A 14,778-nucleotide genomic window follows, 5' to 3' on the forward strand; every position below is an offset into this window, starting at 1 on the left:
CATACACAATTTATATATTTAATTAGTTTAACGTAAGGACAAAGTCAAAAGCCTTTGATGTTAATTAAAACTTGGCGTAGCCCCCGCACTCTGTTTATACTGAAAAGCCGCGTGGCCCCATGTTTTCCATGCGGCAACTTAAATGGCAAGTAATTAAGAGGGAAATTCATAGAGACAAAGGATAATATGCTGGCATGGGCTGGCAGCGCATATGTTGCCAATGCAGAGATAAAGTGGCTGGCCATAGAATAAGAGTCTTGTTGGTTTTGTTGTGGTTTAGTTAAAAGTCACTTAAAATAATATTCTTTATCTTCTTTTCACATTGCAGCTGACATCTTATTTCAACGAGACGAGCTGGACAAACGCCTCTGAAATGGATACAATAGTTGGTGAGGAACCGGAACCGCTCTCACTTGTGTCAATTGTAGTTGTTGGTAAAGTAAATGTCGTTGAACGTCTAACAAGCGAAACAGACACCGGCATCGTCTCCACCCGCAACATTCGCACCCTCCGCACCATCCACTTGCACGCGTACTTGTCCACTTTGCACAGTACACAACAAAATATTTGCTGTTCAATTAGCGCACAGAAACGCATGTGGCCTTATTATACAAACACTCAAACGCGGACACACTTACGCATACACGCAAACGCACACGCACACGCACACATGCTTGTCATTGGTTCGACCCCCTTATGTATGCTATATTTATGAATGTTCACGTTTCCTTTCTACAATACACATGCGTCTAATCTGCCTCACTCTCTGCCCCGCCGTAGGCGTCTTTTTATCGCTGCTGATATTCCTTTCGGTTGCCGGCAATATACTCGTCTGCCTGGCCATCTATACGGAGCGGAGCCTGCGCCGCATTGGCAATTTGTTTCTGGCCTCATTAGCGATTGCGGATCTGTTTGTGGCCTCTTTGGTGATGACATTCGCGGGCGTCAACGATTTGCTTGGTAAGTACGAATATCATTCGCAGACAGTGTAACGGAAATTTGCAATTGAAATTGTCGAGCAATAAATTTATGTAAAATGCTGCAGGCTGTCGCGCAAATAAACCACTCGACAACATGCAAAAACTGCGGCTCCATGGGGCTAATGGAACCAGTTGGTTGGGTAACGGGGGCGTTCGTGTGAGCCCATTTGACATGCCTGGCAGCGCTTAAAGCGGGGATCTTGTGGGGCTCTCTGTACAGTGCCTTTTAAAGTGTCAGCTGCACTGTCGCGCCGGTTGAGTGCTCACAAAGCCAGTCCTCCGCTGAGTGCACAATACACATGCCGCCGCATGCAGTCGCCTGCAAAAAGGTGAAACTACTTAGCCAACAGGAATTTTCATTTTTTTTTGGCATGTCTAAGCCTCAGATTCACTGCTTTTAGCTAATATGCAAAGTTTACATGCCTTATAAAGGAATTATTATAGTTTGACTACACTCAAGCATAATGGCAGAACCCAAGTGAGCGGCAGCTGTAGCCTGGAATCCTTGAAGTCTATAAATTTGATGTTGACAAAGTTATCAGCAGGCAGGCGGAAGCTAAGGCTCTCCGAAGCGCCTGCTCTCTTGAGAGTTTTGCATTTTGGAGTGGTCAAATCGCGTTCTTTAAATTGAAATACAAGTTTCGAATGGACGACTTCGTAAATGGCTGGCAAATTAGCGATAGGCGAAGACGCTTTGAAGACTTGCTGGCCGTAACTGGAAGCTACTACAACTTATATAGACGACAAGTTCGGCCTGAGACAGCATGCAGCTGACATCAATGCGTGTTCAGCGAGTAACCAATGAGAGGGCAAAACACAAACAAATACTTAGGTTGGAGGAAATGTGCTGAAGTCTAGTGATGCGTTACATCGGCAGCAGAACAGAAAAGAGATACATACTGGTCTCTATGTGTGCCATATATGAAGTTGTATGTTTGTGATTCCGTTTGTCTGCTTGGGCGTAAAAATAATAAACGGCTTTGTTACTTCAAGAAGGATTCAGAACTTGGTCCTGGATTCAGACACTCCTAATGCTGCTGCTGCTGCCTAAGCGGAAAGTGTGAAAAAATAAATAAAAATGCTCTGCTTGCAGAGTGTTGAAGACAAACAGCATCTGGAGCGCCAGCTGAGGTGCCTAAGGACCAACATATATGTCGTAGTACACATGCGGATCGAGAGCTGTTCAGCCAAATTATTTTCGACAAAGTGCCGGCAAACATGAACCTGTGAGGGTGCCAGTAAAACAACATTTGGCACGCTCCAAGGCTGGCAAATCAGCAAATAAACGCACAAGCGCCAGCATATTTATACAAATTTGAGCAACAACAGGCCACAGGGACTCTGAGAGGTGGCAACAGCTGCGCCAGTTCACAAAATACACAAGCAAAGTCATTGAATATACTCATATCGCAGATTGGGCACAAGCACTAAGTATTTATAAATATGTATAGTCCTATATGAAAGCAGCTCGAATTATTTGACGATTCGTCGACTTGCCTCGCCTGTCAATGTAAGTGCTCGTTTCAAGCAGCCGGGAGCAATGCTTAAAAACTCACAATGCCATTGTCGAGAGATGTGAATGTGAATTCACACTAGTCTAAAGGTGTAACCTGCAATGCTGTGTCATATTTTATATATACTTTTTTTGTGTGTGTATATAGACATATATATTCAACAAATCATTATTGTCGCAATATTTCATACATCTTGACAGACGGCCTGAAAGGGCATATCAAAATATTTGTCATAAGCCTTAAATTGTCAAAGGGTATGCATTAACGCAGCATAATTGATACCAATTCCCAGCTGGATTGCTATGTGGCGCTCCCAGGCAGTGAATAAACAGGTTGAGTGGTTAAAATTGAAAACTTTTTTTTTATTTCAATTACATAACTTGCTTTATTAGTGGCCATCAGCATGGTTATAAAATATTTAAATTGTGACTTCAATTAATTTTAAAAAAAATAAATAAATGTAGGTCCAGTTGGGCAAAGTTTGTTTGAATCCACCGTTCAAAAATATCAGGTATTAACTTTTTGCAGTCAGAGATATTTCTTTCCACACATAAAGTATGACCTGTGACACAAGGTCTCTTATTTATAATAAACTATTTGCAAGTGAATAAAAAAGTCAAGCATATTTAAAAAGGTAACGATGGATTTACGATAAAGAAACCATTGAGAGTCGATATCTCGCAGCCAGATATCTGCAGTAGAGTGCGGCGGCAGATAACTATTGAAAGCAGTTTGTGATGATGGAAGTGGCCTTTTTGCTTACGCGTCACATCCACAGCGCTAAAGAGCTATATCCTGTGCCACACATGGCGCAGCATAAGCGCCACCATAAGCATGATGTATGCATATCATCAAATATCATGAAATCAGAGCTCACCCACGCATAGTAAATAAATGTGTTTGGCTTTGAGATCTGTTATTGAATTTATCATGACCCCACTTTTATGTATTTATGCGTGCGACGGTGATTTCCTACCCGGGTTCAATGGACACAGCGCCGGACTTCCGTTACGGTTGTTAGTTCAGAGCACGCACAGAGCATTCATTCATGAGGTTCTGGAGGCTCGAATCGCTTGCCGATTCCTTTTTTATAATTACAGCGTACTTACTGAAATGCCATGAAAAGGGCTCATTTTATTTCTGCCACAAAGAGTCATATGTTAAAAGCGTACATGAACATACTGAAATACAGAGGCTGAAGCTGACAGGAAACGGAAATTAATTTATGAAATCGTTTAAACTCAATTTGCGTTACGAATAAGTAAACAAAAACGGGCGAGCTTGCAAGACTACTGTATATATGAAAGCCTGATCGACAGCCAGATTCCGTACAATTTTAACCGAGAGGGATTATCGTGCTCTCGGCTTAATCATACCATTTGGTAAGCCGCTCAAAAAAAAAAAAAACGTTTTCCAATAAAATATAAAGTTCCCCATTCTTAGCCTCGCCAACAGTTTTAACGTTTCTGTTTTTGATAACAAACTGAAAACGATGCTTATAAATTGTAAATCAAAGTGGTAACTTACCTTGTAAACATTTTCAAAGATGAACAAGTATATTTGATAATTTTCCAAGCAGATTCAGCTTACTTGAACAGGAGAACAGAGTCATTTAAAATATTCATAAATCCTTTACATGGAGCGCCTGATAAGCTGCATGTTAAGCTTACAGCTAGCATGATGGGCTCAGCTTTAATGGGTACGTTTTCTTTTCATATGCAAGCCACTTTGCATTTTCTGAGCATACCCTTTCATAAACTAAAGGATATTTAAATCGATGGACTCGGTGGCCTTTTTTTTTTGTTGCTCGTTACATATGCTGTTGTTACATTTACTGGCGTTGTCGAGAAAATTAAGAATTTCCCTCTTGCCCCTGTCAACCGGAACATGGCAATTTCCGCTCCAGCTCGTATTTATCCACTTATATTGCATTTACCCAGTGGAGCAGTCGTATGCAAAAAGTTATTAAGTATTTTTCACAAGCAATCAGTCCGGCAGTTAGTCAATCATTCGGCCAATCAATCAATCAATCAATCAATCAAGAGCTCAACTATTACTCTTTTTTTACTGTATTACAGGCTATTGGATCTTTGGTGCAGAGTTTTGTGATACTTGGGTGGCCTTTGATGTCATGTGCTCGACGGCATCTATTTTGAATCTGTGCGCCATATCCATGGACCGTTACATACACATCAAGGACCCGCTCAGGTGAGTACCGTAACTAATCATGATGATGACAACGTTGATGAAACTGTCACATGCATGAATTACACAATTTATCAATAGCTATGGCTGCCTGTCATCGCGTTCTCCACATGAATCTATCGAAATTAATTGTGCATCGAGTCCCCGGCCAGTAGAATGTCCTGTACTAGACGAGCACATAGAGCCCCGCGCCCCCCCTATTGATTTTAGCATTGATGCCAGAGTTATACGTATTTAGAGCCGAAAGCAGCGCATATTTGTTGTCTGTCAGCAAGTGAGTGGAAAATATTATTGATGTGACATTGACGCTCCAATGAAATCCCGATTAAATATCGATTTATTAAAAACAGACCTGCCAAGTGGCATAGACTGCCCCCCTGCCCCCTGCCGCACTGCTGCACGAGCGGCATTCTATCTCATGCATATTGCTCATCCGCCGCGTTGCCATGCACGTCACGTTTCTCATTGCCAGTTCTTGGTCGTTCACTTTGCGGTGCTTCAGGCCCTCGACTTGTTTATGGCGCCACCTCTCATTAATCGCAGCACATAATTGTTTCATTAGTAACAGATTTATTGGGCATTAACAATATTTTATTTATTTTTTGCTTGCTAGCAGGATCAGTACGCTCTTAGCATGGATGTGGCTTCATTTTTTGGCTTTATTAAGCACTTTTGCTGCATCACCAGCCCCTGGTTTGTGGCTTTAGTTAGCCAAACAGGCACTTAGTATATACTTCAACTTATTCCGCAAGTCATTCCAATAAGCCAAACGACTATCCTAATAGCTTTTCAATTGACCACCTTTGGCACAACTGCAAGAAAGCTGAACACAATAATTTAGCCACTTTTGCAATTTCCTGATTGAAATATCCAAATGACCTATTTCTTTTAAACACATTTAGAATTACTTACCAGGTGTACTGGTAACTTTTAGTCGAGCTTAATCGCACTATGACTGACTCACAAATATTAGTTAAATACGTTCAAAGAATTAAGGCATTTTGTTGACTATGTTTTAAAAAAATTACCCATATTTAAATTTCGAGGCCGGCATTTCAGTTTATATTCTATCATAAACCGAACCTTTAATTGTCGTTACCCAACAGCAGTCAAACACAAATCCGAGAAAACAAACCGTTTTTAACAAAAGCCAACATGAAGCATAAATAACAAAGGCCACAACCATTTTATATATATCTAATCATATTTGCTTAATGTAGGTTGAGTAGAGATCAAAATTAGTGTGCAACTTATTTATGAAAATATGTTCGACTTAAAAAACAAAGTCTTCAACCAAAGCCCACGTTCATAAATGTGATAGGCTCATAAACAGAACAATCAGCTTTTAGCCCTAATTTGAATCAAAAGTGGATTTGAATTTAATCTCTGCTTGAAATGATTTTCACCCAATACTTAACGAATTGAAATATTTATATATGCAAGAGCTAATATGTATAACCTACTGGCGATTAGGCTTATATATGTCCAGTGACAAAAAGATTAGAATTTAGTATAGATTTTTTAGCTTCATATGAGCTAAGTACTCAAGGAAATTGCCACTCAATTTTTATGTGCTTCCTTCGCTTAGGTCATAAAGAATTCCAGCCATTAGCGCTGTTCGAGTTCTGTTATTTCTTAAAGGCGCACGAATTTCACCTGCTGCCACCAATTTAAACTTAAGCTTCCATACACCCACACAGATATATATATATATATAATATGTGTTGCCCTGCAAGTACATGTGTGTGTGTTTGGCAAACACAATGAAATTGTGCCAACTCAGCTGGTCGCCAGCGTTGCTGTGCCGTGCCTGATGCCTGGGTGTGACACAATGTCTTGATCGGCTGCTTATATTGCATTCTGTCAGTTGGCCAACCTGCGGGCCATATGCAAGTGGCGTGTAACGTTTGCTTTGTGGTAGCTGAGCAACTGTGCCGCGCGTTTGAAATTGACTGCCGAAACAAGTAGCAGGGACGGACAATGGACAATACAGAGAGTGGAAACAACTTTATCAGCGTTTCGTTTGGACCTCATTGTGGCACAACAATTGTGTGTTAATTAAATTTTTTTGGCAACGCCGCAACCACAAAACGGGAAACCAACCAAAATTCGGAAGCTCAAATAAAACAATTTTTTGACAAAATCAAACGATAAATTTATGACATGTCAGCGACAAGCAACAACAAACAAAGTTGTGTGGGTGTGGGTGTGTTACTGTGTGTGCGTACTGTTCAAAATGGCGGTGGCCAAGTCGCTGACAGCCAAAGACAAGTTCACAGCAGCTATACAAACGAAATTAATGTGGCTCAGCGGCTGTTAAGGGCACGCCCAGTGGGTGGTAGGAAGGGGTCATCGTTTGGAAAAAAAAAATATGTTGACCACATATGACAAGGAGACATTTCTGGCTGTGGGTAGCACGCTGGCAGCTGCTGTCGCTGTTGCGAAGAGCCATAATAAATCCTTTGATGCTATTTTCAGCACAAGCCAAGAGTGGCACAGATAAGAGTGCTCTAGTGGAGACTGCCCGAATAGGGGATACCCTGCAATCAGTGTTGAGCTGGCGCTAGAACCCACATATACTCACGAGTTCGCACGCCGCAAACTGAGCACTTTATGCTGCGGCATATGCGATGCATCCCAAAAGTTAAATATTTCGGGTTTCATACCATTCTACTTCTTGGGAGCTACACTATGTGTTCAAAGAACAGGATTTCGATATTGAAGCTCTCATAGTCTCGGAGTTCGACTGACAGACAAACGGACTCGGGTAAATGAACTCGGTTAAACTATTTCATGGAGTTGGAGATGCCTCCTCCTGCCTCTCACATACTTTTCACAAAATTATTAAACCCTTTTTTCTCATTTTCAATGGGCTTAGGGTATAAAAATATTTAGCCCATCACCAGCCACCAGATTCCCGCTGCTTGCTGTCCATCGTCTGTCTATTTATGCGCTTACTTTCTAGCTTACCGGCATTTGTTGCTCCACTTGCACCTGCCACGTCTGACATGCCGCAAACTGAAGTTTGTTCGTTTATTAAAAATGTTACACAACATTCGTATAGAATCGCCACACGCCCTCTTGTTGTATGTGTGTCTTTGTGAGTTAAATTAGATTTTTTATTTCGAAACCTTCTCGAAACATAACGAGTTGATGTACTTTATCCACTTGCCAAAGTTGACTTGGTCGTAAAGTGCGGATTTAGGTGGCATATTTTTTGCTGGCCAAAACAACGGAATGCAAAAAGTTTGCTGGCAATTTTATTAATTTTAGAGTGATTCAAAGCTGCTACAGTAGCTTCTCTTAATTAAGCCATGAAAAGTTTTTTATATTAAGTGAAAATTTATTAAGCCATAATTTTTTAGATAAATGGCAGTTCAACTTAATCAAGCTGTGAATGCTATTGAGTTAACAGCTACATTTTGTAGCTTAAAATAATTTGTTGAGAGAATTTCTTTGTTGATTATTTTAGAATTTAATATTATTTTTCATTATCAGAGGCAAACAAATTTTTGTTTCTTAACTGAATGTGGCCGGAGGAGAACAAAAGCATTGCGCAGTTTTTGGCAAATTTGCATTTGACCTACAGGCCAATTTAAATACATTTAAATCTAGTTTGGCTACTGCATACCCCTGCGTTTAATGGACATTATACTGAGGCCCGAGTGTGTCTGCGGCCCTCACTTAAGGGGCCAAAACCCTGCCTAGCACTCCCGCAAGAATGCCACGCCCAACTCCCTAGTGATTCTCTCTGGCAGCAAAAATCCCACGCGTAGCAACACACTTCTGACTCTATTTCGTTTATACTCTTTGAAGAGAGTATTAAGGCTGCGTAATAAAGAATAGCAAAAAAAGGAAAGAATTGATAAAATCTAGGAATATAAAATGCTTAAAAAGTTTTAGAGCATTACTAAGAAAAATTAAGTTTCTTATAAATAAGATGAGAAAGAAAAATTAATTAAAATAAATCTAAAAAAAATTAAATTTATTCCAATGTATGTCTCCGATGTATTATTCTTTCTTTACTGAGTTCAAGAATAATAAATTTATTTCAAAGATTTTTTCCTTCCTATATCTCTATTCATAAAGCAATACATTTTTTTTCTAGACTACGTCTTAATATTTGCTAAGCCTCTAACAATGCAAATATACGGTGATGCCTAACTGAGTTTACTCGCTTTATAAGCTATACTTAGGACAGACTTTTGAAAATCTCTAATTAACAACTAAAATCTTCAAGTGTATTTAGTCTTCGTCACGCCGAAGACAATTTATATTATTTTTACCGCCTGGATGCTGATGGGCGTCTGCGTCTGGTTCTGAATACTGCGTGTCTGGCGGTATTAATGCTGGCGCAGCAGGACGATGGCAGCAGGCGTTGGTCTTTATGCAAATCTGATTTATTTGCATGTCAAAGTGGGGACAGCATTTGAGTTCTTCAGTTTTTCTTACTGCTGCCAAAGTTCGCGAACTGCCAGCGCTGGCGTCTCATTAGGGTGGCCGCCTCTGCAGCTAAAAATTTTGGCGTATTTTCTTAGCGTCTTAGAATAATTGCAAGCGTTTAATTTAATTGCGCCTGCCAAGATTTGCGCGCTGCCAGCAAAAATTGGCAAAAATAAAGGCACAAAAAAAACATAATTTGAGTGAAAAGCGCGTGCAAATCAAATTAGAAGCAGGCGATGACAAAGTTAAAATTATGGTAGAATTAAGAAAAAAAGTTGTTTTATGCGATAAAGTTAAAGCTGGGGCAGCGCCTGTTATCATCGTAACTGTCAGGCCCAGAGCGAACATATGAGTGCATGCATAAAATTCACTTTAAACTGCAATAAAAGTGACGCCAACTTTTATGGTGGCCAGAGAGAGAGAGAGAGAGAGGGCGGACTGTGTTGGTTATGCATGAGCGAGCGAGAGGTATAACAGTTAAGCGACAAAGGCCAACGAGAATGTCGCTTTGGGGAATGTTTGTAATTGTGTGTCTTTTGGCCTGGTTGGGCGGGGTTTTGGTTGTGGGTTAAGCACACTGTCATATGCCTGCAACACTTGAAAACAATAATAGCAACAGCAACAGCATGTGCTTGCAACATTTAAGCACGCTCGCAAAAGCTCATAAAACATCACATGACAAGCGGCAAACAAAATAAACGCCAGAGTTAGCCGAACTATGCAGTCTTACCCCTCCGCAAACATAAGCAAAATAGATGGTTGTCATTGTGCGTGCCTGACTGTAATTTCTTAAGTGCGTGTGGCACACACACACTCACACACACCTACACACTCTGGAAACATTAAATGCAAATGCGGCCAACTTTGCTCTGAGGCCGAGGCACACACACACACACGTTTTCAATTAGCTCTTTGAGGCATGATTGGCTGCTCTATCAATGGGCGCGTGTGACGCCACTTGGCACTTGCATAGCAAAGTCTGATGGGTGATATGGGTGATGGGTGCCAGGTGTTTGCACTTACAGGCAACGTCTGTGCCTCTCTCTCTCTAGGCCTCTGCCCCAATAGGGCCGAATAGGCTTTGGGCTGGATGCCAACTAAATGGCAACCGCTGCGGGCTGCTGCCGTTGCTGCTCGAATGGAAATCAATTTTGGTGCCATATGAAATCGAATTTGTTTGTGAATACAATTACCTAAACTTCCTTTTCCGTTTCGTACGCTCGCTTGTCATCTGTAGTATTTTTGGTCGGCGCATTGGCTGAGTGCGTCTTTGTATTGAAATCGAATTATTCTGTTTGATTTCCTGCCCCATGTCTACCGCACAGCCAGCGGTTACATTTGCACAAGCCAAAATGCTGCGGCAAAAGGCAATATACACACACACACACACACACGCATACACAACCACACGCACATAAAATGCCAACAGCCTTAGGTTTCTGCCTGCTCATTTCCGCTGCTGTAAAAGCAAATTGTGCGTCCGCTGTCAAAATCGAAGTGCTATGAAAAACCGCACACCATGATTTGCATACGTCACTAGCACCACCAAGCACCACATTGCGTTTGCGAATGCTTAATTTTCGATGGTTTGTGCTGCGGCTGGGTCTCGGTTTAGGTCGATTTACCGCAGACTGTTCCGTTCTGTTCGGGTAATTAATGACATGCAACAAGGCCGTACCACTGTGCGTATTACACGAACGCAGCTACGCCTCATACACACCTTGGGCCAACTAAATTCTGGCCGCTGCATTCCAACACTTGTCGCACACGCCCCAGAGCTGATGTTGCCCCAGCTGCCTCCAACATGCAAAGCCGCAATCACAACATGGCCCATTTTCTAGTGACTGTTGCTCTTGCTGCTACCATGTCCAGTTCTTGTTTTTGTTGCCTACCCTTTGCTGCTGGCAACCGCAAGGAACAATCCCAAACACTTCCTATACTTGAAATTGATGTGCTCCTTTCCCTCGCTTTCATTGCAGATACGGACGATGGGTGACACGCCGGGTGGCTGTTATTACCATTGCAGCTATTTGGCTGCTGGCAGCGTTCGTCTCGTTTGTGCCCATCTCGCTGGGGATCCATCGACCCGACCAGCCGCTGATTTTCGAGGATAATGGCAAGAAGTACCCCACATGCGCACTGGATCTGACGCCCACGTATGCTGTCGTCTCCAGCTGTATCAGTTTCTACTTTCCCTGCGTGGTCATGATTGGCATCTACTGTCGGTGAGTATGGAGGACAAGGCCGACGGATGTCATAAAATGCCCTGAAACATTTGCACATAAAGTACTTATAGTTGGCCCAAAAGCCGCAAGTGCACAATTATTCAGCGCTAAAATATGACATTAGAAACAAAAAGAAAAGCCACAAAAGAAAATGAAATTCCTGGCAATAACAGGAATGCGAAAAGTTTGAAATGATATTTGCTTTGACGGCGCGTGTCGGAAACGACCCACACACAAGGCCAAAAAATACTTTAACCTTTAATACTAATTTGACCTGTTATAATTAGCTAAATATTTAAAATGTGCTACGAAATTAACCTTCGTCTTATACAAATTATGTATAACCTAGTTCCCAGGAATAGGTACAACAAGTAGACCCTTCCACAGCTAACTAGGCTCATTAATCTCAAAAACATTAGTTGAGAATAAGGTTAAGTTTTACTGTGCCAACTATCAAATGCGGCCCAAGGAAAAAAATAATAAGAATTTGAATATTTTTATGTGTTTCGCAAAGTCGTAAAACGTAAATAATAAAATGTGGTAAACACTTTCGAAATTGTTGTCGCAATGCTGAAAGGCCGCAAGGACTTTGGAGCTGATGGTGCCCAGGCACGAGCTGGCAGTTGCGAGAAAGGGAAATAAGGCAAACAAATAAGCGCACGCATTAGTGTCCAGCTAAGTAATCCCCTAGCAGGGCCGAAGGCGGACCGCCGGTCAAAGACTGGGGCGTGTGCGTAAAGGGCTAGACAAAACGACCAAGGAGGGCAACAGGACGCCAACATCATCAACACCAACAGCAGCAACTACAACAGCAGCACTTCGATATGGCTGCTCATCAGCAATATACCCGTCGGCGAGTGGCACGTTGCCATTTTAGCTTAACGAGATTTGCGGCCAATGGGCGAACGCAACAAATGGACACAAGCTGCTGGCTACACGCCCATGAGCGCTTTCTACCGCCCATCAAGTTCGGGGCTCATGACATCGACTAGAGTGTCTGTCTGGTTGCTGTCATTGGAATGTTCTATCAAATTTCGGTTAAATAACAGAATAAATGGACTTTTATCGTCATAATTTGTGCACAGCCTTGTTATCCTTTTCTTGTAGGGCCTGAGCATATGTATCCTTTTGCAGATCAGTAAACGAGCCACCTAGCACGTGCCCTGTGTACGCCAGTGCAAACAACCAACAAACCATGTCAAATATTAAGTATACGCACTATGTGCCCCAAACATTTGTCGATAAGGTGGCTGGCCCAGCAGGACTTCCCTGGGGCGGGCTGTTTAATTGGCATGCCAAGACAAGTAAATAATTATCATATTAGTTACAACAACAGAAGACAGACGCAAACACTCAGTTGACCTACAATTAGACAGCTAGATATCGAATTCCCTTCATTGGAGTACATTTCATTAGATTAAAGCTGCTTAAGGGCAATATCCATGTTACAAAAAGTACTTTATGAATAAGCAGAATAATTACAGAGTAATTTATAATCAGAAGTGAACCCAAGCCAGAGCTGGTTAGTGCATATAATAGGGTAATTAATAAAACAAGAAATCAACATCGAGTAAATTAATTAACCTTGATTGCACAAATCCAAATTATCTAAAATCGTTTATAATTAAATTAAAGCCAAATTCATTTGATTCATTTACCTTTAGTTGTATGCCTACCATATATATTTGCATTTTAATTACCTAAACCATACTCTTTCCCTCTTGTCAGGCTTTACTGCTATGCCCAGAAACATGTCAAGTCTATTAAGGCGGTAACACGACCCGGCGAGGTGGCCGAAAAGCAACGGTACAAGAGCATACGTCGACCCAAGAATCAGCCAAAGAAGTTCAAGGTGCGCAACTTGCATCACAGCTCGCCATATCACGTATCCGATCACAAGGCAGCGGTCACAGTGGGCGTCATAATGGGCGTGTTTCTCATATGTTGGGTGCCGTTCTTCTGTGTGAACATTACGGCTGCCTTTTGCAAGACGTGCATCGGCGGCCAGACATTCAAGATACTTACCTGGTTGGGCTACTCGAACTCCGCTTTCAATCCGATCATATACTCAATTTTCAACAAGGAATTCCGGGATGCGTTCAAGCGCATACTGACAATGCGCAATCCGTGGTGCTGCGCCCAGGACGTGGGCAATATACATCCACGCAATAGCGATCGCTTCATCACGGACTATGCCGCCAAGAATGTGGTGGTCATGAACTCGGGCCGCTCCAGCGCCGAGCTGGAGCAGGTCTCTGCAATTTGACCAAAAAGCTGCTGCAATGCAACCAGTTGGCTCCTGTGCAGCTGCTGCTGCACCGACAGTGGCCTCAATGTGGATGATGATGATGATGGCGCATTGACCAACCGATACGTTCCATGAGATTCGGTCGCGGCGGCCACAACAACCATCGTGGAGACCGTGGAGGCCGCACAAATGGAAACGGAGCTGGTCTAAAATTGGCCACAAATTGGGTTCCTACACGCATCAATAAATGCGTAGCAATCCCAGCCCAAAAGCACGATTAACTAATCCCAATGCAAGTGAAAAACCTGTAAGTATTATCAGCGCATCCTAGAATCCTAAGCAATCTACTAACCGTTATTTCTAAGAGTGTTTATACTTAACCGTAGCCATAAGTTATATCTTCATAATTGTATGAAACTACTTACTAACTAACAACCGAGTCGTGATTAGGTCTAAGATCCCCACACCAAAGAGCTTCTAAATAGTTGAACTGTTAAGTTTTTGTTACGATTTAGCCATGCTATGGCAGCTATCACTAAATGTTATCAACACAATTTGAATGTGGCCAACGCTCGAAAGGATTAAGTGTTCCTTTGGCCCCTTGACAAGGTACAGCAGCTAAGTCAAATAATGGCACACGTCAAATATATATTTCGAAAAACGGACAATACACACTCACACTCATACACACACATGGTTTGACATAGTTCGATTCACAAGTGGCAACAAAACGTAGCATACAACTCGGCGCTCACTGGCAAGGGCCATATACGGGTGGCAAACAAAGCTTTAGATTTGAATTATTGATGGGAATTTATGTGCCATTGAGCAGCGTCGAACATTAGATGTGGCACAAAACTGCCAACTGCAGTCATAAATCAGTCAAAAAATTATAACGATTTACGAGCATTATAAGTAAAATGTTTAAATCCCCGCAATATACAATGCAACGTTTACCGTTTAGCTTATGCTGCTATCGAGTTTCTCAATCGGATTTATATTTATGCAAATTTATCGCGTTTATTTGGGCATTGATTTATTTCTGTTACAGAAATAGTAATAAGAGTTCCACTCAAGAGTTTTGATTGACGATAACTGCCGTTGTTAGATATATAAATTAAAATTTATCAAACAGTTATTGGCATTTCCGATTTGAAGTAATT

The 14,778-nt window shown here is 41.8% G+C and overlaps 1 protein-coding gene across 1 annotated transcript; it reads left to right on the top strand.

The window, feature by feature from the left end:
- The first annotated feature begins 823 nt into the window (after positions 1–823).
- On the top strand, positions 824–14,557 carry Dop1R1 (Dopamine 1-like receptor 1). Its single transcript, XM_064693821.1, has 4 exons — positions 824–960; positions 4,573–4,702; positions 11,122–11,367; positions 13,096–14,557. Exons 1-4 carry the CDS (start codon positions 930–932, stop codon positions 13,631–13,633), a joined length of 945 nt encoding a protein of 314 aa, XP_064549891.1. The 5' UTR covers positions 824–929; the 3' UTR covers positions 13,634–14,557.
- Positions 14,558–14,778: the final 221 nt, after the last annotated feature.

This window comes from Drosophila montana, unplaced genomic scaffold (assembly GCF_035044405.1).
Source record: "Drosophila montana isolate Dmon_TW-CO22-7 unplaced genomic scaffold, ASM3504440v1 contig_3733_1, whole genome shotgun sequence".
Classification (NCBI taxonomy): Eukaryota; Metazoa; Arthropoda; class Insecta; order Diptera; family Drosophilidae; genus Drosophila; species Drosophila montana.